Source organism: Miniopterus natalensis, chromosome X, assembly GCF_054644295.1.
Source record: "Miniopterus natalensis isolate mMinNat1 chromosome X, mMinNat1.hap1, whole genome shotgun sequence".
Lineage (NCBI taxonomy): Eukaryota > Metazoa > Chordata > Mammalia > Chiroptera > Miniopteridae > Miniopterus > Miniopterus natalensis.
Genome location: NC_142103.1, coordinates 101727749 through 101754731, shown reverse-complemented (window position 1 = coordinate 101754731; position 26983 = coordinate 101727749). Strand labels below are relative to the sequence as shown.

The window sequence follows — 26983 nt, the reverse complement described above, 5'->3', positions numbered from 1 at the left end:
GTTTAGACAGAAAAGTACAAAAAAATTATAGCTCTTGTCATTCAGGCAGAAGCAATTGTAATGTATTATTATTCCAAATAAGATTTCAATTCTATTTCAACATCTTTGCTTTTTTGTATTCTGAATATTTCCAACTTAAACAACTGAGGCAAAACTTATTACCGACTCTAGGTCAAATAATAAAAGACCCAGAAAACAAAGGATTTGTTATTTTCTCCCCATGTGAGAACTTATCACTGTTAAACATCCTTCTCTCCCTTTTAGCTCCTTGCTGCTGTTCCATTTATATTTTTATGCACGAAACAATCTAAGCTCTGTGTCTAATAAATGGGATTGCTTTGTGGGTTGAGCTTTCTTAGATTCTTACAAGAAGCATGTCAGAGCTGAATTTTCATCAACGCTCTGAAACTCTACCCCAGGGTCTTATCATTTATATTTAAAGTTAAATCAAGGGTATTAGAGGTGGAACAGACTGTTATTCATTGAACCCAATCAACAGTATCAGGTCACTCTGAATTATGGAAATAACATTTGGAATGTTCTTTCTGACAGATCACTTCAGGGTATCTGAGTATCTTGGAGCTTGGTCATTTACAAATTGAATAGCCAAACACATTAGCAAAGGAAACCTCTCTTAGGGATTATAATAAAAAATACCAGCTTTGGAGAAAACTTCTAAAAGTGCAAAGATTTTTAAAAAGCATGCACATTTCTCAGCCTTTCATTTCCTGCATGTATTTTGCTTCCTAAACACAGTGAGGTACTGGTTTCCATTATTTGATAAAGTAATACAATATGTGGGAGGCCTTAAAATTAGCCTTCCACTGTAATTCGTTTCTTTTCTCCATAAAGTAAGTCCCTCCCCTGGGCCCTTAAATACACAGTATGTCTTAAAAGTAGCATAGCTGTGATTAGTAAGAGCCTTTCAGGCAGAAGTAAAATGTGATTCAAACAGATGTAAGCAAAAAAGTGAGTTGACTGGCTGATGGAGCTGAAAAGGAGGCGGGTGGAGCTTGTCAGGCATGAGGGGAGTTGGGTGTTGAGACCCCGCAGTACCAGGAATACTTGGCCCTCCATCTCATGGCTGCTTTCTCAGGAGAGCTCTCTCCAAGTAGTGTGACACTAAACCAGAACTGGCATGCTACCAGCTTAACAACACAAAGGGGTGAAAGACCAGCATTTCCCACTAAATCCAGCCAGACTTCCCAGGCAGGGCTTTCACTGGCCCAGCATGGTGACTGTCCATTCCCAAATGAATCACTGCCGCCCGGGGGGTGGACTGTGCTGGGGTTCCAGGCTCTGGGTCATGCGATGGAAATGGAGTCAACCCAAGCTGGATCTTCAGCATCTAAGGGTGGGAGAAGTTGGTTCTGCAAAGGAAATCTGGTGGCCATTACTAAAAGAAGGGTCAAGCCGAGGAAACACCTGCCATTACAACTGGTCACTGCAGGTGATTTTGGAACCATTTTATTATGGAAAATTTTGAACAGGATCATGAGTGAAGAGAACAGTGTAGTCAACCTATGTTCCCATCAACCAGCTTCAACAGTCATCAACTCAGGGCCAGTCATCCCCAAGATACTTCCCCACCCTTTGGTAATATTGGATTGGAGCAAACCTCAGCCATCACATCATTTCATTTACAATAACTCAGTATATATTTTTAAGGAAATAGCATGCTTTATAAAAAGTAAAATTCCACAGCAGCATTATTGCACCTTACAAATTAAGAATATTTTCTGAATATTGTCAAATATCAAGTTAGTATTCAGATGTCTTCCATGGTCTCATAAAATAATTCTTATTGCTGTATATTTGAATCAAGATCCATATAAAGTCTATGTACTATGATTTGTTGTGTCTTTTAAGACTCCTTTAATCTATAGTTTGTCCTCCCATTTCTTTTTTATCTTTCAGAGCAATTTATTCATATTTAAAGAAACAACTTATTTGTCCTATAGAGATTCCCTATAGAATTTTGCTAACTGCTCCCTGGGTGTCATGTCACATGATCTGTCCTCCGTTATTTCCTATAGGAGTCTGATCCGCTTTCTTAAGGAGGATGCTACGTACTTTCACCCTCTAGAGGTGCATGATACCTGGTTGTGTTTCTTTCTGTAATGTAGGCAACAATGGATAATCTTTGTTAAGATCTATCAATTCATTAATGATTACAGAGAGGTCTTACTGTAATTTCATCATTTCTTCTTCAGTTATTAGCCGAATGACTACATAAAGAGAAACTACTTGGTTACCCTGAGGAACAGTTCATATGAAAGGCAGGACAAATACTTGATCCTGTCCCTTTATTTACCATTTTTCAAAACCAGTTTTCAAAATAATGAGTTGTTTCATTGGCATTCCCAAAACACAGGGTGTTCTGTATTTTAAGTATCACTATGAACTCGTGGATTTAAGTATATTTGATTATATAAATCCATTGATATTATTATTCTTTCCAAAGCTGAATTTGTCTAATCTTTGGTAAGTGGGAACCTATTCTAGAGGGCTATTGAGTTCTCTTGACATGACCCTAATAACCTCTATTAGTGTCCTGACTTCCTAATAAGATAAGATACTCAAGGTTTGGCTTGTGTATTTATTTCTCCACATCTGGAATCAGTCATTTCTCCAAGGAGCAATAATTCCTTCTCATGGGAAATGGTAGTAATCTGAATGCTAACATGCTCATTGATAAGGACAGAACTAAGAAATTCATGTACATTTTTTAAACACAAAATACATCATGAGCTCATACCAGAATGTCTGATTCAAATTCAAGGCAAAAAGGTTTCATATAACCTCATTTATCTTAAATCTTTATTTCCTTTTACTCAAACTGTATATCCCAAATCTCAGTGACCACATCATAATTTCTCAACTTTATCCCACACTATACACACATCAGCTTCAGCGTGACACTATCACAAATAACCCAATTAGGAAACACATTTTAAAATATTTTTATTCCAGTTCTATTTGTCTTTATGGCATATCCTACAAGAATGTTCAAAATACTGTTTTAAATCACTTGGAATAGTTCTCTGTGTCCTTCAGCTTCTAACTGAATTCACAAGTGCAATTATTTTATTTTACTTACAATCTTTAAGGATGGCTCTTTTGTTTAACTTTGTTTTAACTATAACCATACCAACAATTGGATACATGGGTCTTTTATTACCCTTTACAAGCAATTTTTAGGGTTTTTATTTAACTGTGTTTTATAATTTTGTATATTTACATGATTCCCAAGTTAAATCTACAAACTGTATATTCAAAGAAGTATAAATTCTGTCCCTGTCCTCTCCTTCCATTTCCTCAAATATATATGTAACACTCATTTTTACATTTTATTTTATGACTCATTCTTCCATTGTTTAATATGAACACATACTCCAATCCCTCTCCATTCTTAGAAACAGTAGTAAATTAGGCACACTTCTATTCACTTTGCTTTTTTCACTTAACTCTATATCCTACTGATCACTACATCAGATCATGTTTTTATACATATACACAAGTAATAATTAGGAAGATATACATTTTTTAAAAATTCTAAATATACTTTTATTGATTTCAGAGAGAGGAAGGGAGAGAGGGAGAGAGAGAAACATCAATGATGAGTCATTGATCGGCTGCCTCCTGCACGCCCCCTGCTGGGGATCGAGCCCGCACCCCGGGCCTGTGCCCTGACCGGGAATCGAACCTCAATCTCCTGGAACATAGGTCAGTGCTCAACCACTGAGCCACTCTGGCCGGGCAGGAAGATGTACATTTTTGTTCCAGTGGTTGTCATTAGACTAAGGTCTTTATGTAATCCCCCCTTCCCCTATTACCCACCTTTTAAATGTCTCTGGCTGTTGTCCTACTATGAACATTATTGAAATTAGCCAGGTAACCTCTTTGCCCTTTTTGCTCTCTCCCTGAACATTTGCTTTGGACTAATATCTTCATACTCACAATGTGTCTTAATACCTAATAAGGCAAGCAGCTACCTACCCCCGCTCTTTGTAAACATTCCCCCCCCCCCCCTTTTGGGTAGATGTGCTACATCCACCTTGTCAGAGTAGAGCCAATGTGGATGCTACCATGTCACCATTTTAGCCTCAGAGGGACAACTCCACGGGGAGGTCTGTGCCGGCGCCCAACCACTCTGCCTGGGCACCGAGCGTTCTGCTTCTGATGGGTGTCTGCAGCTTGCTCTGCCTGGATGGGGCTCACCCACGTTTTGTGTAGGCCTGTGGGCAATTCCGGGGTCCTTCTAGCCTCCGAGTCATCAGATCCCCCTGCCCTCCCCCCCATTTCCTCCCACATAGATGCTGTTGGTGGTTTGTCTCAAAGCTCCCCTTTGGGCTTTCAGGGGGCTTTGTCACCATCTAGTTGGCTGGGATTGTTATCCATGGGTTTTTGGCTTTGCTGTGCTAATTGCTTTCTCTCTTGTTATGGGAGAACTCAGGGATTTTCAAACACTCTTTTACCTAATTCACAGTCCTCAGTAGCTACACATTTCATCAAAAAGTTTTATTCTAAAGAACTGTTTATAAATATTCACTCTCTCTCACGGTCATGCAGCGCTTTCATTTGAGCAATTCTCAAGCAATCCCAGCAAACAAATATAAACAAATGATAATTCTCACAGACTCAGGTGAAATGCTGCTTTTTTTTTTTTAATAAAGAAGGAATAGTCATATATTGTGGAAAAATAAAACATAACCATTCTGTTCAAAACCAAGCATTCCCCTTTCTCCTTGGAAGTGAGCAGCAGACCACTTTTTATAATGCATGTATACTTTGCTATATGAAGTTTAAATGTTGAGAATTTTACATTTGTGGACATCAAACAAAACCTGGATTTAAAAATTGACTTCCTGAAGAGCAGAGCATCTATTTATGAAGTAAGGTGGGAAATATTTGATCTACTGAAGGCATTGCCTCTGCCACTATTATTTTCATGCTATATGTTCTTCCATGATTGGTATATATGAATAAAGAATACCATTCACCTTCAAAAATAATAGACTAATAGAAAGGGTTTTCTTTTTCCTATGAATGAGGTTATAGAGGCTCAAAAAAGTATAGTATTTTTTCAGGGGTACACAGCCAGTAAAGAGCAGAGCCAGAGTCAGACATGGATGCCAAGTGAAACAGTGGCTGAGAACCATTGTGGCAGGCCACGTGGAACCCAGGCAGCACCACTCTCAACACAGAAAGGGCTTCTAACCATCACCATCGCAGAAGAAAACTTAGACTTTTCATTTGCTTAAAGGATAGTGAAGAGAGGATGGGGAAGGAGAAGGTAGTTGCCAGGCTTGTATAGTCTAAACATTATGGTTCGATAGATCTTTTTTCTTCCAAGTTTTATAAGCTATAATTCAGAGAGGCACCAGGGAGGTATCTGCCCACCTCTGGATTGAAAAAGAAACACAGAATCAAGGCTATTTTAGGCATCTGTCAGGCTGTAATTACCTCTTTGCTCAGATAAATCTTTATGTAAGACTAATACAGATTGGCATTTATTCATTTTACAAGAACACTTCAAGTTATCCTTTTAAAAGAATAAGCCTTATTAGAGATCATTATTTCAATATGTCTTCATAAAGAAAAAATGTTCACAGTATGGCCTTGACATAGGAGGTTTTACTTTTAATCTGGTCTGTTTCTTATTTACTTAAAAGTTCCAAGTACTTCGAGTTTTCTTCTCCCACTCTTTCCGGCCATCTTAGAGGTGAGGCAGTGAAGACTCAAAGAAATGAAATGTAGTTATTCAATAAATGTTTATTAGGCACCCACTGCGTGCCAGGCATAGTGGGAGGTGCTGATTGCTGGTTGTGGAGCAGCGAACACCCTCCACACCCTCGAGCATGTGGCCTAGTGAAGAAGAGGGGCAGGAAGGGGTGAAACAAGCCAATACGTAGATAATTACAAATTACAGTAAGTGTCACGAAGGACAGAATGGGACACTGTCAGGGAGGATGATGGCATGGGAGTAGGAGACTCAGGGAAGTCCTCGATGAGGAGGTGACATTTAAGCTGTGACTGAGAGGATGGGAGACATCAGCCAGGCAAAGGGGAAGGTGGCGAGCAAAGACCAGAGAAACAGGCAGGAACTGGGGGATGGAGGGCCTCCCGGAGTAGGAGCTGGGAAAGTGTGGCTTGCTGGCCAAATCTGTCCCATAACCTGGTTTTGTAAATGGAGTTTTATTAGAACATGGCCACGCCTATGCATTGACGTGTTGCCAGTGGCTACTTTTGGGCTACAACTGCAGAGTTCGAGTAGCAGCAAGAGTCTGGCCCACAAAGCCTAAAATGTTTGCTATCTGGCCCTTAACAGAAAAAAATATGCTGATCTCTGGTCTAGACCATGCAAAAATGTCTGGATTTTCTTCTAGGAAAGAGAAGGAACCATTGGAGGGTTCCTAAGCAGCACAGTAGAATAATCCAGCTTGCATGGTAAAGATACCACTCTGGCTGCACTGCATGGAGAGTGGAACATTGGGAGGCAAACGTGGAAACAGAGAAGCCGTTAGAAGTTCGTGAAAAGTCCCGGTGAGAAGTAACAGCTACAAGGCTGGGCCAGAGTGGTCCTGGGGAGTGAGAGAAAAGCGATCATAGAGGAAGAGTCAGGAGAGCTTGGCAGTGCCTTTGATGCCGAGATTGAAAGACTCAGTCAGATTTCTAGCTTGAGCTCTGGGTGCATGGTGGTGTTGATGAAATGAGCCAGCAGGAGTTGGAGGAAATGATTTAGGTGAGTAATAAGTTTAAGTTGCTCAGAGTTCTCTGTTATTGAGTCATGGAGTCTGCATTGGAGATCAAGTCATCTTGATTTTTTTGATAAACAATGTAGCCTCCGATAGGGATCATCACATGGGTTTAACTCTCAATTGAATCATTGCCTGTGACCCAGAACCACCAAAAATAAACTACCAATGTTTGGAGCAATTGTGTAGTCGGGCCACAAAGAAACAGTCAAAGTGATCTCCTTTGGGCAGATATGCATGTGATTGTGTAGCCTTGTTTTTATGTCTGGTGAATTTATATGTAATTTCTATTATGCATGAGCATGAGCTCACTTCAAGCTTCATCTTAAGAAAAATTCAGACCATTGATTAAAATGTTTCAGATGTGAATTAAATATGTATCTATATACAGTGGGCAGAGAACATCTTTGAGGACATACAGTACAGGGTTCAAAATAGTTGTGGGGCTCTTGTGGCCGCCAGAACATTGATTTTCCCTCAGGCAGCTGGGGGGCTCGCCCACCGATATCACTCGGGCCCTGGTTGGAAACCGGGAGACCCTGGAGCTGCGCTTAGCCGTGGGCTGGGCGGGAGCGGCTCGGGCCCCGCGTGAGCGAGGCCTCCCGTGGCCGGCGCGCCCCGCGCCTCGGCAGCTGAGAGCAGCAGAAATGGCCCAGGCTCGAACGTGGCACAGCTTGGAACTGGAGGGTCACTCACTTAGCTCCTTTCACATCCATGTGCAAAGTACCACTTGTATTTAATCATTTCCTGAGGACCGATATGGAGGGCTCTTATTTCCCCCTTTTTAAATGAAGAGCAGTTCATCTGCATGGAGAAACTACATGTAAAGAAGGCAAGGCGGTAAAAAGTGGGTCATTAACTGTGCAGATTGACTACTTCCCCTGTTCTGGTCACACTTCCCTTAACGATTTTATAGGGCATATGCTTAATATTCTTTAGATGATACATTGCATGAGTTTCAGAGGAGCCATTGATGTCTCATTTGGGTAAAGAAAACGCATGTTTTAAAAGAATCCCTAATGTGTGTGTATAATCATGTCTCACGGTCTTTTTAATGTTGCTACTATTCATCAAATATGAAAAATAAGACTTTACAATATTATCAAATAATACTCACAAAGTAATAATCTCCTACCTGTCGTATATTTTCTGCTAATTCCTCACCATTGTTTCCAACATGTTACTGTCCATTCAGTCCTTGTTGTGTTTTAGTTCATACTATTTTCCTGTGCATTGTATTTTGTATTATGCATCAGGTCATTTTGAAAACTCTCGGTCTTTCATTCCTTTTTTTATATTCTCTTTTTCTTAGCCCTTCACCACCCTCCAGGACTCTTTTCTATTTTACCTTGGACATTAATGAAACTGGAGAAAAAATACTTAGTATAAGAGGGGAAAAAATTGTTCATATTTTTAAGATTGTTGTGTATATTGTGGTTTACATCCCTTTAGGTTTACTCTGGTTCTGGGCATGAAGTTAAGCTTCCATTTGGTGGCAGGAATGAAACAGATACAAAGATTGAAAATGGAAATCACCAACCTCCACTTTCCCTTTCCTTATGGCCTTGAAAGTAGAAAGAATAAAAAGCGACAGTACTGTGAAAACTCACATATGTTATTATTTCAGGGTGTATGCAGGAAAGGGACCTAAGCCATGCTCTCCGGTTCTGTAGGAAGGAAGCTATTTCACTACTTCTATTTGTTTGCTTGCTTTCCTTTGTTTTTTAACCCCAATGGGTATGAGCTTTTGAAAAGTAATCTTTATATGATTCTTCACGTAGTAATTGAGTAGCTTTATTGAGTGAAACATTTTCCATATGGGCAGCCCAAGTGCAGACTGTAAACCCTATTGACACAGAGCAGAAAGGCCTCAGAGCTCAGCGGCAGGGTTAGTGTGGTTCAAGTTCGTGTTCAAAGCAGAATTTCCCAATAGACAGGAGTATGGGATTTCTCTCTGCCTTGCCATGGATAAATTATAACCATTGATTAATTTATAAATAGTTTTCCTAGGTCGAGGCTAAATTCAAACATGGACGGCACACTTTAAAAACTGAGTCTAAATCCCACGACCCCTTTCCATCAATGAAAATATTATGGTTGACTGAAGATCTGTCAACTTGCAGAGAAGATTAGGCCGTTGCGAGGTGTTCTGAGAGTTGAGGTGTCGTTTCAGGATCGCTGTACTTGAGCTATGTACCTGTCCTTTCCTAACCTGACTTTTCCTCCTGCTAGGAAGGCAGGCTCTGTCCCCAGCTGTTTGAAAGCAGTCTCTGTATGTGCCGTCTTTGAATTGTGGCTTCTTCTGTATTCCTCGCCAACATTAAAAATACGATTTCTCTCTCTTACACTTGCCCCCTCTCCCCTCACATGCATATGCAAGTTCTCAACTGAAACAAGAGTTCTGAGGCTTTACCGTTGCCCTGTTGCTAATATCCGAGGGCAAGTTCAGTCCTGGCCGAGCTCCGCACGCTCCCGCTCCGATGCGTGTAGATCGTGAAGCAGGGACGATGCCCGTTAACCCCGCCGAAGCCCCGGGAGCCCGGGCTACTTTGGGCCCCGGGCAGCCTTACGTGTGGGCTTCCTCTCACCGATTCCGCCTTTGCCTGTTACTTTTTCATTCCCGGACACCCGTCAGAGTGTGAGGCCCCTGAACCGCCCCTCGGTCCCCCGTCTTCGTCTCCATTTCTACATCCTTAGTTAAAGCCATCGCTGCGCTTCCCCTGGGGCGCAGCAGTAGCTCCATCACCAAGCCACCTCCCCATGCCCCTGACATTTGCCTGCATGGTTGTCTCTGAACTTCCAAAAATAAAACTGATTGTATCAGTCCCCAGCTTAAAGGACCCTCCTCAGGGTCACTGTCGTCTGAGATAAAGAACACACTGCTTGCAGAAGGTCAGGGCCCGCTGTGATCGCCACGATCCCAGGCAGCCTCAGACCCTGCCCGCCCCCTGGTATGACATGGCCCCAGGTGCGCCACGTTCTCTCGTATCTTGTTTTCTTTGGACTGATTCCCACTGCCTGAAATTTCTTTCATTTTCTTCCCACCTGGTAAACTGCTTCTTCATCCCTCGAGACCGTTTGGAGCATCTCCTCCTTTGCAGATGCATCCCTGAGGGTAACTTTCCTCACATATGCCCTGGGAAAAGTTGATCTCTTCCCCCTTCATGCCACCATGTGCCCAAAGATGCTTCTATGTGGCACCTTCATTGCAGTTATAGTTATCTGACAGCCTAGATCGTGAGCTTCTTGAGGACAGGAAACCTGTTACATTCTTTATATCCCTATAGCTAGCATGGTCTCAGGTACCTGAACGTTCATTGAATGAAAAATAAAAATGAATAAATGAATATATAAATCAATGAGATCCAGATTTAGCTGGTTGGTTTAAAACCATTATTTTTGTGTCTGGCTTCCTTCTCAAAAAATAATGGGTTTCTTCTACATTCTGATAGTGTCAACAGGGATTCTAGAGCATGCCTTGCTATGTGACACCCACTAAACACACAAATTACACTCACACATTTAAATTTTCACCTGTAACTCCAGTCGGTTTTCTATGCACAGGATACTTTCCGCTGACTATTACCTCCTGGCCCTCTGTAATGATCCCACCATGAATAATGGTTCTCACCAGGATTCTTTGCATTAACAGGGTCTTCCTCAGCTCTCCACAGTCCTCCTTTCCAGTCTTCTCTCTCTTAAGTGCCACCCACTCATTCTGTGTCTTAGTTATGCCTGGAAATGCAGTCTTCCCTAACCAGACCCAAAACATTCCTGCCTGTAAAACTGTTTTTGCCCCAGTGCCCCTGAAAACTACTTTCCTTGTCAAGCTCTTACCCATCCGTCAAGTTCAAGCTCAGAAGCTGCCTTCTCTGTGGTTCTCCAACAGTTGTCCTCCTATCTCCCACAAGTTGGAGTTGCTCTCCTCCCGTCCTGTGTTTGCAAGACATCTGCAGTAGCCCTGTTTACAGCTCTTACACCCTGTCCTGCTGGGTCAAGTGGGCTAATCGCTTAGCCTCTGCATCACAGTTTAGTCAGCTGCCAAGTGGGAAACACGATACTGACCTGTCCATAGCATTCTGGAGATTAAAAGGAACAATATGGGAACATGCTTTGGAGCCTGTAAAGATGAACACGGCGTGTATCTTTGTTGGGCAGCTCTAATGAGCCAACGGAGAGAGACAAAACTTTGGGATGTGGGCACTCTAAATACTGATAAGGACTATCAAGGACAGGAGAGACCATTGGTGCACTTGGCCTGGGTAGGATTCCTGACTCCACCTCGAATGAGCAGTGTGGCCTTGGACAAGATGCTTAACCTCTTGATGGGACCCTATTTCCTCACATTCAAAGTCGACATAATGACAACTATCTTGCAGAGCTCTTTGAGCGATTAGAGGTGATGGGGTCAAGCAGCCCGGGTCAGGCCTGGTGCAGGTAGTGATGAATAGTAAATGGCAGCTGGCATCGCTCTGATGACTGGAACCCAAATGGCTTCTGATGTTTTCTTATCTCCCACGTGGACCAGGCTGGTTAGACACGCACCCAGGGCAAGAGACAATGTTTTGTGACTTGAGAAGGCCTGAGACAGAGTGACTGCCGGAACAGGGAGAATGAATTTCATCCTAGAGAGCTGCCCACCTGAACAGGGGTCAGGATTCTGCTCTGCAATCCTGCTTTGCAAACCAGCACGCCCCAGGGTTCTCCGAGGCACGGCTGAGAGCAGTCTAGAGTGTCCTTCCAACTCCTGCAGGAGTTTTTCTCAGAACCTCAGGGATGGTGAACTCGCACAGAAGTTCAGAGGATGTGCAGCCTGCGTGGCCGGGGAAAGCAGTTCTTTCCACGGCAGTGAAATGAGCCACCTCCATCACTGGGCTCGACTCTCCTCTGTGTCTTCTGGAATACCCTCCCTCAGGGCTCCAGGGACAGGAATTCATGATAATAAAGACAATAATGGTTTAATGATGACAGCAGGCACCACCGTTTATGAGGAATATGGCTCAGAGCAGCATGCAAGACACCTCTCATGCCTTATCCTACCGAATCCTGCCACTTGCGACCTGGATTCTACCCGGGGTTGAGCCTGCAGCTGGGTCTGCAGCAGGGACCCTCCTCCTGTGGCAAGAGCGGGCGTGCTTTGGTAAATGAGGATTGATTTTTGTACTTCTGGCACCTGGGCTCAAATATTTTCATTTCCAGAACCTCCATATCTTCATCTCTAAATGGGAATAATGATACCTAATTACCAGCATACTTGAAGGAGTACATGGAAAATGTTGAGTGTGGAGAGCTTTGCATAGTCCCTAGCATACAGTAGACATGAAATAAATGGTCACTCATACACTTAGCTTCTCTGAGAATGTTGCTGGTTGGCTCCACACAGCTCCTCACTATCCCTCTTTCCTGTTTGTATGAAAATCTCCTGCAAAGCAACCTTGGCGGGGGGAGGGAGTAACTCCAGGTAGCCAGGTGTCATTTTCTCACATTTCCCAATTTGTTCCCTCTTCTCTTTGAGAGGCAGAGGTCCCCCACCTGACTCGGCAGAGTTGTCCCTTCATGTGGAAAGGTTGTCATGGACACCAGTAGGCAGATGGGGTAATCTGGGAAGACTTCAAAGGAGGGACTCCTGGAGAGTGTTCTGAAGAAAAGGGGTTGTTGAAGAAAAGGGCACAGGAAGTTTTAGGTGAATGACATTGAACAAAGCAGCCTGATTAATGTAAGGGACTCATCTACTGAAAGGGTACGCAGCTTTGGGTGTCCAGGAGAAATCCATGTAATTTAAGGCCTGGTCCAGTTTCTGCATCCTCTAGATGAGAACACAGATGGCTGGGGCATGGGAGGGCGGCTCAGGCCCACTCCCAGCCAGGGAGGGTATCCTCTGCTCAGATGCCCAGGTGCCTGCACAGAGTGGTCACCCCAGGAGGGCAGGGCTTACTTACTGTTCACTGGTGTATCCTTATAGCCTAGAACAGCCTTTGACGCATAGTAGGGGATTGTCACACACTTGTGAAATGAATTCCAGTGGTCTTTAAAGTTGAAATGTAAGTGGAGATAAGTGGAAAGCTACTGGGAGTGTCCCCTATTGGGGAAAAAAATGAGTTTTCCTGGAATCTGAGATGCCTTTGGAAATCATAGTGTTTTGAGAAGGGAAGCGGTGTGATGAACATAATACCTCAGATGGTTCAAATTGCTTCCACATAGATCAAAGAGAAAGGAGACAGGAGGTGGTCTAGTTCTTGATAAAAAGCTATTTTCGCCTGGCTGGCGTGGCTCAGTGGTGGAGCATAGACCTAGGATCCAGGAGATCGTGGTTCGATTCCCGGTCAGGGCACAGGCCCGGGTTGCGGGCTCGATCCCCAGCAGGGGGCGCGCAGGAGGCAGCCCATCAATGCCTCTCATCATTGATGTTTCTCTCTCTCCCTCTCCCTTCCTCTCTCGGAAATCAATGAAAACATTTTTTTAAAAAAAGTTATTTGCCTTAAATATGGTTATTGAATGAATCCTTTTGAAAAACAGTTCGTGTATTGGTTGTTGTGGAGGCCATAGCTCCTCATTCTCATCTCACCTGACAAAGACGAACATATCCGTAGAAATTTAACTTCTCTCACTAGGAATTACCAAAAAATAAATAAATAAAGCTGCCGATCAGCCTTGTCTTCTGAAATGCTCAGTTTACAACAGCAGTTGCAGTATGGTGATTCCCAGAGGGCAGGGGGTGGAAGGGGCTATGGGTGGGTGTAAACGGTGCTGGAAGGAGACTTCACTTGGGGTGATCAATACGCAATACAATATACAGATGATGGGTTATAGAATTGTGCACCTGGAACCTACATAATTTTATTAACCAATGTCACCCCAATAAATTCAATTTTGAAAAAGCAGTTGCACAGGCTGGACTTTGCATGTCACTCTCCGCGAGCACGTGGTCCCCGCGTCTGCCCTGGGGCCAGGCACGTAGAGTTGCCTGGGAAGAATGTCCTCGGTGGGCACTAAACACAGAGCCCGGTGATGGGAGTGAAGGCCACAGCCGTGTCAACACGACAGAGGATGCGCTGGGCACGTGGATGTGAAATCTAGATAGTTCCCGGACGGGAGCGAGAGGCGGGGAGCCTCACATTCTCCGCACCCCGTGCGCAGCCGTGGGGGGCAGATGGCGTTTATCCATCAGCTGCGATGGCCAGGCAGTGCTTCTCCCATCTCTTGCCTCTTTGAATTATTTCTCTCCCTTTCCTCTCTGAATCCCTGTTCTCATCCACCCACTAGGATTTTTTATTTTTTTATTTTTTGGCAGTTTTCAAGGAAAAATGATGAAAAGAAAAAGAACTGGAATTTACATAATACCTTTCTTCCAAGATACTAAAAGCAGCTCGCCCATCTATAATTTGTTCTCACAACAGTGCTCTGAACAGGACTGTTAAGATTACCATTATTATCATTTCCATTCTGCAGTCACAATTCTCACTGCTGAGACCTTCAGCTAATATCTCATTTCTTCCCCCCTCCCCCCCTTGGCATTTAAAGAAGCTTTACTGTTTTTTGTTGATATTATTTTTAATGCCAAGACATTTATCCGAAGATTAGTTACATGTATTAGACACTTGTTATATCTTAGGAATCCTACTAAGCATTTTACAAGCATTATGTCACTTAATAGAATAACCCAACTAGATAACTACTGTTGTTACTTCCTTTTTACAGATAAAGAAATTGGCACTTAGAAAGGTTGTGTATCTTGCCCCTAATCCCAAGGCGAGTGGGTGCAGAGCAGGAATTTGAAACCAGATTGCTGGGCTCTTAGGGCCCACGTGATCCTGTAGAATATTATATTGCTTCCCAAATATCAATGGCCACCATTATTTGTTGAATTATTGCTAAATGAGAAAGGTTTAATAATTGACCTAATATCTTAGTGACAGGTGAAAACAGAATTTAGCATCTCTTTGACTCCAAAGGTCAAGATCTTTCTACCACAATTTATTTTGAAAGGAAAGTCATTTAAAATGTTTCTCTGGGGCTAAGGGGTTTGTAATGAATTAAAATTAAGGTGCCTTCCCAGATGCCATCAGAATGTAGGCAAGTCGTTGTTTAAAGGTCCCTCAGGCCTAGAAAAAAATATGCTAAATATGAAAACACAAAATTGATTTGATCTGGCAACTGATTTCTTAACATCTCATTTCTTGAACAATTTCAGCCCCCTTAGCATATGTATCAAAAGGCTTCAACTGCCACCTCCCGTTTGTGATTGTGCCACATATTCCACTAGTCTCTGGCCCTCTGCTTAATTTTTTCATTTAAAATGATATTAAATTCTTATATTGTGAGAGCACTGCAGGACTGATGAACAGGGGTGAAGGAAGAGCTGAAAGAGAGCAGAATCCAACATAAATATCTTCTGAACTAAAAGGGGAATGGAAAGCAACTGTCAAGGCAAATTTATTTGAATTGCGCAAGAATGATTTTTTTTTAAAGAATTGACTTGGGATATGAACTATTGTTTCTAACAGCTTCACCTTGGCAGGTGACACTACTTGTCCCTTTCTAACCTCTTCCAGTCTCCCAGGCTCCAGATCTGCATTGGCTTCCATTTTTCTTAATGTTTGAAAGCTGTTTCCAGCTCACTGAATCCTTCCAGTCGCCTCACATACCCCCCGACGGCAGCGCAGCCATGGGAATGACCCTGAAATGGCATAAGCCACTCGCGAAAGGTCTCTTTTCATTGCTGCAACAATTGCTTCCTTCCTTGGCCTGCTACCTAATTTATTTTTAACCTGGAGAGATTTCCTTCAGCAGACCACATGTTGAGTCTGACGTTTTCCCTCTTCTCCTCTTCCTCATGTTCAGTGTTACATCAAATTCTCATCCTTCTCTCCTGTAACACCTGCCCTGTATTAGATAGAAGCTGTATCAGTCAGCTGTTGCTTCGGAACAAATACCCGCAAGATCTCAGTGGCTTATAACAATAAGCATTTCTTTTTTTATTATTGTGGTAAAATATATATAACATAAAATTTGCCACTTTTAAGTGTATAACTCAGAGGCATTAATTACACTCACAGTGTTATGCCACCATTACTACTACCTGTTTCCAAAGCTTTTTCCACCATCTAAAGCTGAAACTCTGTACACGTTAAGAAAAAACTCTGTTCTCTCCTCCACCGAGTCCCTGGTCACCTCTAATCTACTTCTGTGTGTGTGAATCTGCCTTTTCCAGATATTTCATAGCAGTGGAATCGTACAATATTTCTCCTTTTCTGTCTGGAATTAGGCATTTCTTTCTCATGTGTCTAAAAACTGATTGGGTTGGCTCTGCTGATCTTGGCTGGTCTTGACCGAAAGCCACAGGTTAGATTCACGGCTACTCCAAAGGTCTCTCATCCTCTTTGGACCGGGGTGCCAACTAGGGGATGATGCGTGTGGCGACACAGAGCAGGAGTGGGCAAGCACAAACACTCAAGGCCTCTCAAAGAGTAGGTTCTGATCTGTACCTCTTCCATCGGCCAAAGCAGGTCATTGGCCAAGCTCAAAGTCTAGGGTCAGGCAAGTAACAGCTGTCACTTTCTGGCCATGCATCTTTATTAAAAGTGCTGTAACCTATATGAGCCTCATTTCCTTATCAGTAAAAGTAGGATAATAGTATTTACTTCTCTCTGGGATGTTGTAATTATTACTGAAATGTTCAACACTTGCAATATAAAATAGAGGTGATATTATTGTCATTCTTAAAATATAAAGAGTAAAAAAGCAACCAAATCCAATAAAACTTTGTTATCTTTGTTTTTCATTGAGGAAAAGAAGTTTAAGTTAGATAGGAAGCTGGACACCTTCATGGAAATTCCGAATGTGATTTAAAATTGAAAAGGCATGTTGGAATTTGATGAACCAGTAACAATCATTTCGGCCATTGCTTTATGCACTGGGATTGTGAGTTAGGTATCTGTTGAAGAAAGGGACCCAAGCAAAAATACTCAAGGATCCCTTTCTTCGATAAAAACCTAACTCAATCCCAGTGCATAAAGCAGTAGAGGGTTTCTAGTCACAGGGGTATCCCGAGTGTCACCCTCTCCAAAGGGCTGAGAAGAGTAGCAGGGAACACAGTCTGAAAACCACTAATTTAGTTTAAGCCCCTTCCTCTTCTAGATGAACAAGGTGAAGCCCAGTGGGGTGATGTGATTTGTCCCAAATGTGTATGAGAAACAGAAGTTCCTTTTAAGTACTAATAATGCTCACCACACTTGAAAGTTACAGGGGCTGCCCCAACGCCACTCTGGCGTCTCCTAAGTTCTGTGCTTCTAGACCCGTATCTGAATTTCCACAGGACAGCTTAAGGACACAGACAAGGCTTTGGAGTCAGAAAGCACAGGTCCATGTTCTAGCTCTGCCGGTTACTGAATGTGAACTGGGGCTATTTCACTGATATCTCTGAACCTCAGTTTCCTCATCTCTGAAATGGGCATGACAATACCTTCTTTACTGGGTCATCAGAGGCTTGAATTATGCAACACAAGTAACATATATACTACAAGGTTGGACACACAGTCATCATTCAGAACATATTAGCTATTAATCTGCTTCTTGTTTTGTGGTTGTTGCTGTTCAAAGTTTTTTCCAGTTTTATGTGCACTGGGGCACAGAGGAATACACTTGGGAAAGTACTGAAACAGTATTAGTTGAAATCTTTAGAAATCATTGCATATTTTTTGGAAAAATATAGTATTTCTTAATTTTAGGGTTAAACTATTAAAAAAAATTTTTTCAAGAGAATGGGCTGCTGCAAGGTTTATGCAGTGTTAATTTCTTGTCCCTAACCACGGTTTCTATCTCTGGGTGCCTTCCAACAATCAGATCCAGCTGGCCAAACTGCCCCCTGCTTTAGAATAAGGTAGAGATCATGCTCAAATTTTGGAAGACAATTGTCTTGGTGTTTCTTGGGAAAATATCTCTAGATGAGCATCTAGAACAGCATCGTCCAACAGATCATTTTGCAGTGATGGAATATGATAGCTTGTAATTACTGTGGCTATTGAGCACTTAAAATGTGACTAGAGCAAAAAAGGAACTAGATTTTAATTTTATTTTATTTAGTGAATTCAAATTTAAATAGCCAGAGGTCTAGCTTTGGATGTTCTGAGCCAACTATAATGCTCTTGGAAATTTCTATATTTAGCTCTTTAAATAACACATCCCTGAATATATAAACAGGCAAAAATAGAATGGAAAGACTGCTTTCATACTGAAAGCATGTCAAAGCAGCCAGAAATGAATGAGATGATGTAGATTAACCCTGTCCTTTCCCAACTCAGCCTGATGAGCTTGGACTGTTACCAACTGCTCACCAGGGCTTTGGGGCTCCCAATAATTTTAATACAGTTTCTACTATTGGATTTGGGTGAGTTGGATATTGCATTTTCATACCTGCTTGCACCCTCACTCAACTACAACGTTTTAACTATTTCTTAAGTAAGTCAAAGACATTCTTCGCCAACCTCTCCTTTGTGAGACATAAATTGATCATTTATTCAGCATGCTGTCTTTCAGCTATAACAGCATTTATCTCCACGTGCACTCAAGAATATGTGTTTAGATGACAGCAGGCACTGATGGACCACAACTTGTCCCATTAGCTGGCAGAATAGAGTGCACTCAGTCGGACACTAGGAAGAGTAAAAGGATAAGGTAAAGAAAGACTATTAGAGTTCATAGGATTAAAGAGATACTCGTGTTACAAAAGCAGGAAGGAATGATATTGCCAAATAAAATAGGATCTTTGCCTGAACACAAAGGTAGCCTAGTAGTTGCACTCCCAGGTATATATCAAAGACAAATGCATGTATAGAGTCGCCGAGACATATATAAGAATAGTAATAGCCATACTGTTCTTTCCAGCCCCAGATTGAAAATCACCCAAATGCCCATCGATGGTAAAATAGATAAAGAAGTTGTGGTGCGTTCACGCAGTGGCACATAGTTAATTTGGATGAGTCTCAAACACAATGCTGAGTGAAAGAAGAATGAAAAATAAATAGTTTATGCCATGTGATTATGTTGATACAGTGCTCCAAATGAGGTCAAGCTATTCTACGGCGTTGGAAGTTAGGAGAGCAGTTATCCTTAGGAGATATATCTGATATAGCCCAGGGTTTCACAATCTTGGCACTACTGACATTTTGAGCTGAAAATTCTTTGTTTTGGGGGTGGAGGGGGCTGTCCTGTGCACTGTACGATGTTTAGCAGCATCCCTGCCCTCTACTCACTAGATTCCAGTAGCACCCAACCTTATTATGACAGCCATAAGTGTTTCCAGATATTGCTACATGCCCCCTGTGGGGCAAAATTATTCCCCATTGAGGATCACTGATGGATCCCAAATACCTGCTAGATACTCAATAAATACTTACTGAAAGAAGGAATGAGGTGAGAGCTATTTAGTATCATACGTGTGTATAAAATAATTTCATTTTTTATCTCAAGAGATCCTGCTGCCCTTTATAAATCTTAAATATAAGTACCAGTTTCATCTAATAGTTAAAGGTAAGCGGTTCGAAGGCCAAAGACAACATTCATTCAGCAAAAAATGAATTAAAGGGACACAAAAAACTGAGGTGAAACCCAAAACAAATATTATATGCAAATGAAACTCTCTTAGCAGCAGTTTCCAAATTCAGAGTGCCTAACTGGAAATTTTACTGCAAAAGTTTGAGAAATACAATAAAAGAAAGGGTTGAAATGAGACGATTTTATTGAAATGTTAATTTTGATAAACAGTGCATTATTTATATGGATTTTAACCTAATAGCCTAATATTCTTCACAAAGTAAGGCATAGCCTGAGCCTTGAATACATTCAGTAAAATGTGAATTAGACTTTGCAAAGAAATCTGGTTTATGTTAAAGTGATTAGTTGTATGTAAGCTATTTAATTCTAAATGTAAAATTTGGATGTTCTTTCATCCTTTCTCTGCAAAGGGCAAATGTATACCTCACAGGGCGCTGCCAACGGCACCCTCGAAATTCTTTGTAGTGGAGCATGTGTGCCTAAGATCCTAATCAGTTCTTTCCCTCTCCACTAAGTTTATTATTCATTTCTCCCTTCATGCCAATCACCAAGAGTCCATAATTAATGTTACAATCATGCTAATCCCACTTGTAGCCGTTAAAACATTTCTTTTGTGCACTTTCACTAAGTATGGGTCCCCATTACAGTATTCTGCGGAGCCATGAGATTGGACACTTTTCCTTTCTTGATAAGGGAGACATGTTTGATTTCAAATCCATTTGACCCCTTTGATTCCCTGTTTTTAAAAAACAGTTTTCAACTCTTTAAGTGAAATTAGCCAGTCAGGGTCAGAGAAAGACAAGTACCATAAGATTTCACTAATATGTGGAATCTAATGAACGAAATGAACTAACAAACAAAATAGAGACAGACTCAGAGAGAGAGAGCAGGCTGACAGCTCTGGTGGGAGGAGGGGTTGGGGTGTGGAGGGATTGAGTGAAAAAGAAAAAAAAGAGAGTACTCATGGACATGGACAACAGTGTGGTGATTGTGGTTTTTATTATTTTAAATCTTTTTTATATGTTTTTATTGATTTCAGAGAGAGGGAGAGGGAGAGAGAAACATCAATGATGAGAGAGTCATGGATCGGCTGCCTCCTGCACGCCCCCTGCTGGGGACCAAGCCCGCAGCCCGGGCCTGTGCCCCGACCAGTAATCGAACCATGACCTCCTGGTTCATGGGTTGGTGCTCAACCACTGAGCCATGCCAGCTGGGCTGTTGCCTTTTATTTTTTAAAAATATATATATATTGATTTGAGAGAGAGAGAGAGAGAGAGAGAAACACCACGCTGTTATTACACTTATTTTTTTTTACTTCTTAAAAATTTATATCTATTTTTTTAAATTTATCTTTATTGTTGAGAGTATTACACATATCCCCATTTTCCCCCATTGATCCCATACACCCCACATCTCCCTCAAGGCCTTCACCACACTACTGTTTGTGTCCATGGGTTATGTATTTATGCATATAAGTTCTTTGATTAATCTCTCCCACCCACTCCCCCACCCGCCTTCCCACTGAGATTCATCAGTCTGTTCCATGCTTTTATGTCTCTGGATCTATTTTGTTCCTCAGTCTATTTTGTTTATTAGATTCCACATATGAGTGAGATTGTGTAAAACTCAATCAGAAAGAATCAGAAAACGTGAATAGGCCAAAAACAACTGATGAAATTGAAGCAGTAATAAAAAAAAAACTCCCAGCAAACAAAAGCCCTGGTCTGGATGGCTTCACAGGGGAGCTTTCTAATTCTTTAAGTTGTAGGGTTAGATAGTTTATTAAAAATTGTTCTTGCTTTTTGAGGTAGGCCTGTAGTGCTATGAACTTCCCTCTCAGGACTGCTTTCTCTGTAACCCATAGATTTTGGGTTGTTGTGTGTTCATTTTCATTTGTTTCCAGGAAGTTTCTGATTTCTTTCTTGATCTTATTGGTAACCCACTCATTGTTTTAAAACATACCATTTAGCCTCCATGTGTTTGAATGTTTTTGAGTGCTTTTACTGTAGTTTATTTCTAATTTCATGCCCTTGTGGTCCAAGAAGGTGCTTGATATGATTTCAATCTTCTTGAACTTGTAGAGACTTTTTTTGTGTCCTAACATGTGGTCTATCTTTGAGAATGACACATGTGCCCTTGAGAGGAATGTATGTTCTGCAGCTTTGAGATGAAATATTCTGTAAATGTCAATTAAATCCATCTGATCTAGTGTGCCATTTAGAGTAACTGAGTCTGTGTTGACTTTTCGTCTAGAAGACATCCAGTGAAGTCAGTGGAGTGTTAAAGTCCCTGACTATGACTATATTGATGTTGATCTCGCCCTTAAAATCCTTAAGATTATTATTGATAGGTCCTTATTTATTGCCATTTTAATTCTTTATGCCTATGTTTCTCTCTCTATTTCTTCTTATTATTACAGCAGTCCCTTTAACATTTCTTGCAATGCTGGTTTGGTGGTGATAAACTCCTTTAGCCCATTTTTGTCTGGGAAGCTCTTTGTTTCACCATCTATTTTGAATGATAGCCTTGCTGGATAGAGTAGTCTTGGTTTCAGATCCTTGTTTAGCATTACCTTGAATACTTCAGGCCATTCCCTTCTGGCCTATAGAGTTTCTGATGAGAAATCAGGTGACAGCCTTATGGGAGCTCCTTTGTAGGTAATGGATTGCTTTTCTCTAGCTGTCTTTAAGATTCTTTCTTTGAGGACAAGGACAGTGGTGTGGAGAGGGACTGGGGAGGGGTGTGGAATGGGGTGGAATGGATCATTGGGGAGAAAAAGGGACATCTGTAATATTTTGAACAAAAATAAATAAAAATAAATACATACATACATACATACATAAATAATTCTCTCTTTGTCTTGAATTTTTGGCACTTTAATTATGATGTGTCTGAGCATGGGCCTCTTAAGGTTCTTCTTGCTTGGGAATCTCTGTGCCTCCTGAACTTGTGTGACTTTTTCCTTCACCAGGTTAGGGATGTTTCTTGTTTCCTACGAACGAGGGAAACTTGAATGAGGCTAAGAAGCAGTACTTTGCTTCTGTTTGTGCTGCTTTTACATATTCGTTCCTCTCGTGGAGAGAGCTCCATGGGAAACAGTGGGAGCCCAGGGACTGTGTTACATCTGGCAATGGAGAGGTAGTTCAGTGCAGTGGGATAGGCCCAAAAGTTAGGAAGTTGGTTCTCCATTGTCTTGGTGTGCAAATTAGGGATTACTTTAGAGATCTCCCAGAGCCACCTCGCCTTAAACAGTTCATAAATTTGCTGACATATGACTACTCCAAATTTCATCTTTCTTCAAGATATGATTTTTTTATAAATCACAGCTACAGAGAGTTGAATTAAACTCATAAATTCATGCTATAAATGATTATAATCATTGACTCATGCCAAGCCCCTCTCTGATTTTATTTATTTATGCTCACACCAACTACGATCTCCCCCAAGAGAAAACCATTCTAATGTTTAGTGTGTATCCTGTCATTTTTTACTACATTATTCCAAATATATTGTTGCTGTTTTCTGTGTGTATTTTGGGCCTGTGTAAATGGTATATTACATATTTCATACTTTCTCATGTGTAGCTGCACGTGTTGATATGTTCACCAGCAATGCATGATCATGCATCTTTCGGACGGAATCCTCCTTTGATGACACTGTTGCCCTGTTACCCCACTGAATGGGCATTCTGGCTGTCTACTCCATTTACTGTGGTTTTCTGCCAATGCTTGGCAACTGGGAACTCATGGGAGCAGATGGGCCACTCAACAGTGCACCGGCCTTCCTGCAATCATCCTAAGTGTTCTCACCGCTTCTCGAGTTCCTTCCATTTTAGTCCCGTTTGTTCTGGTCCGCTGATTTCTCCCCTCTTCCTCCCCTGTCCCTCCCTCAGGGCCCACTCCCACCACTGCCACGGAAATCAGTAGAACATGATCCAACCCAGCCAGCCGTGAGTGGGCCAAACCACAGGAAATGTGATTTGTAGTGGCTTCTCCAAGGGAACAGCCCTGCAACAGATCCCCTTCACTTTATGTGTTTGGACAAAAAAATCACAAAAGCAGGGAATTAATTACAGCCTAAAGTAGGAAATGTCAGCTCCTCCTTAACAAAGTGGCAACTGACCTTTCTCCTACTCATGATAAAAAAAAGGAACAAAGGAAGGAAGGAAGAAAAACTATTATAACCGGTAATATGATTTTCCCCCAAGGGTTTGAGTTATTTGAAAGGTTTGGGTTACTTGGGGGAAATTAAATAAACCATTATATTACACTGTTCTGCCTTTAGCAACAAAGTGTTCCCTATTGTGAAAAATATTTCCCAGTGAGTGCCTGTCTGAAATATTTATCAGCCCAAGGTTGTAGGCGTCATTACCGCGGACTCAGTATGGGAAGTCTTGTTTCCTGGGATGATGTTTTTACATAAAAACCTACAGTGACATTTTCTTTCATGATGCTGATCCTGAGAAAATAATGGTTTCCATGCATTGGTAGAATTTTTTAAAATCTATCCCCCTTACAGAAAATTACACAGAAATTTTTAAGCAGCTAAAGGAAAATCCAGTGGGGAGAATCAATTTTGAGAGCAGTGAGAAGTATAAAGGACTGATGCTTCTAAAACCAATCTTCCCTCCACGAGTTTTATTTCAGGGCCCTGCAGTTGGGCACCGCAGAGAGCATCGCCCACCGTAAGCAAGCGCGGGAGGCGCTCAGTCGGGCCGCTGCACACACGGGGACACTTGGTTCTGGTTTCCTCTGGGGTCTGAAGGCCACTTCCCAGCTGCTTCATTCTCTGCCCCGTGAGCCCAAGTGACATTCACCGGTGCATCACACATTTCGTTTCCAAGGAACATGTCACTGTAAAAACTCGGGCTCTGTGCCTTTCATAAATATGTTTGTTTTTTCTCTTTTACAGAAGCTGCAAAGAATCGATACTCCTGACAGTCATTCAGCCTTACCCTGTAAGTGTCCTGTGAGTAAAAGTGCCATGGCATGAGCGCAGGTGTCTGTCTGCTCCTCCCACTCCAGTAAAACCACAATGATGAATAGCAGCCGAGGAAAGATAGAAAAAATAGCGTGCATTCAGAGTTTAAAAATCTGGAGTATTTGTATTTTTTACTTCATGCTGGCAAACCCAGTCATTGAAGAGAAAAGAAAGTAATGCATTTCCTAAATATCTTCAAAATCAACTGTTCAGTCCTATGCGACTCTAACATCTGGAAATGGCACAAAGCTCGAGACTTTCTTGAAATTTCCAGCATAAAAATCACAAATCTAATGGGAATGTCTAATTGTAGGAGGTTGAAGCATGATTGTTTTTCTTACCCCATTTAAATAATTTTGTAGAGAACTACATAGCTCTGTGAGACCTGCTTTAAAGGTGGGTATTAGAGGTAACATGGTCATCAAAATTTCATTCCACAGCCCTGGTCAGGAGGGTGGGGAGTGATTAAAATTGCACTGCCTTCAGGTCCCCTGATTTTTTTTTTTTAAACACCTTTATCATGGTATAATTCACATATCATAAATGTCACCCATTTTAAATGTACAATTCAATGAATTTTTAAAAATTTACTGAAGTGTGCAGCCTTCATCACAATCCAGTTTGAAAACACTTGTCACCCCAATTAAGATCCCTCATACCCATTTGCAATGAAACCCTTCTGACCCTCAATCCCAGGCCACTGATAGTTTACTTTCTGTTTCTATAGATTTGCCATCACTTATAAAGTTCATACATTGTCAGTTAAACTAAAATTGCTGAAGCAAATTCTTTCAGATTTTTCCCAAAACATTTACTGTCAGTCACTGTGTGGCCTTCGCTTGGAGTGGCGAAGATTCCTACCTGATTATGCTTGTATTTTCTTCCCCATAGAGTTGGAGTGTTCCTACATTAATTAAAAGGCTCTGGTACTTGCCAATCTCCATCTTATGACCAAACTCTTCATCTCATCCCAGAATTTTCCTCCTAAGTGCTATGGGTAAGGCCTTTTAGGCAGGAAACAAAATGTACTCAAAATTCTGATCAGAGCGCAAATCGAAATAGCCAAGAAAACAAATTATCCCAAGGAGGAGATAATATATGTAAAAAAACTCAGCTTCATATTGACTGTTACTTTTAGTGCCATCTTTCTAACACAACACACACACACACACACACACAACTTTTGATTTGAAATCTGAGGAGACAACAGGATGTGAAAGAACCAAGATTTGAGATCTAGCTCCCAGCCATATAATGGGTGATTCCTGCACATGCTCAGAACCCTGCTTTCCTCGTCGGAAGGAGGCTAGATCCCATCCAAGGGCCTCCCTGTTTCAGCACCTCCTGATCCCACGATGCCTTCCCTGGAAGGTAGAGCTGGCCTGGTTTTAGATTGTTTCAGTTAACCTAAATGTCACTCACACTTACTTCAATCTCTCCACCCTTCTTCATTTCTTTGCAGTGGACAGATCCATTCTGCTCAAGCCAGTGTAAATGTCCCTAACAAGCAACTGCTTGCCCAATTATAAATTCCTGGGGGAACTTCAGGCTTACATTGCCTTTCCTGAATTCTCTCTCTCCACTTTATAATCTATTAGCGATGCGGGGTCAGAACCATTTGACCCAAGCCAGGTTATTTTTGCAATGTGGGGGCAACATTTTGCCCCATGCAGTAGACTTCGAGAAAGACGGGAGTTCTGCGTTTGAGTTAAGGGTTGTCTGTGGCTCTGCTTGCTCTTTGCCATTTGAGTCTGCATGACTTGTTGTTCATATGAATACCCATCATGGGTGAGTCATGGAACTCCTTTGTAACAGGTAATCTGGAATTTTCCGGGTGTTCAGGTGGCTCTGGCTGTTGTGCTATATTGCAAGTCAACATTTAGCCACAACATTTAGGAGCAAGTGTTGCATGTTCTTGCGGCCAGCAGCTGTGCCTCTGCTCCTCAGTCACGCTCTCCCTCCCAGTAATTGCAGATGAATTCTCATCTTGGGTTTCCTTGAAGCAGACCTCCTTTCTGAAGTGCCCACAACATACCCCACCCCACCGCCTCCTTGGCCTAGTTGAACCCTTCTCACCCTTCAAGCCTCAGCACAAATTGTAAATGCCGCCTTCGACTTTTTCATTGTCGGCACCGTTGCCATTTGGGCTGGAGAATTCTCTGTTGTAGGGGACTTGCCTGTGCGCCGTAGGATGCTGAGCGGCATCCCGGGCCTCTGCGCACTAGATGGCGCTAGCACCTCCTCCCCTAGTTGTGACAACCAAAAATGCCCCAGACACCTCCCCAGTGTTGCCTGGGGAGCAAAATCTCCCCTACCTGGGATCTACTGTTCCACCAAAAGTTTTCCCTTCCTGATCTAGCCCAGAGTGCCTCTTTCTCCTCTGAATAGTAGGAGTTGAAATAAAGGAGTTGAAACTCCAAAGTTACTTAAATACATAAAATGTAGAGAGGAGAGCAGATGAGAGAAGAATTGCAAATTTTTACTTATATTTTTGTGTTTGGATTTTTCTACAAGCAAATTGTTTTTCTTTTTAATTTTTTTAATTTTTTTTTTAATTTTCCAAGCATTCTCTTGGCAGTCAGGATTGACATACAGAAACAGATGGCCCACCAGACCAAAACAAAGTCCATACATTTTATTTTTATTACAGACAATAAAAATTAGCGTTTTAATTTCTTTGTAATTTGCTGACC

General features: G+C 41.8%; 1 protein-coding gene across 1 annotated transcript in view; it reads left to right on the top strand.

Moving 5' to 3' along the window:
* Positions 1–26983, top strand: part of FRMPD4 (FERM and PDZ domain containing 4) — an 81218-nt gene that overhangs the window by 15510 nt on the left and 38725 nt on the right. The window contains exon 3 of the mRNA XM_087813499.1: positions 24222–24267. Within this exon, the coding sequence (XP_087669625.1) occupies positions 24222–24267 (46 nt within the window). The remainder of the gene's footprint in view (positions 1–24221; positions 24268–26983) is intronic.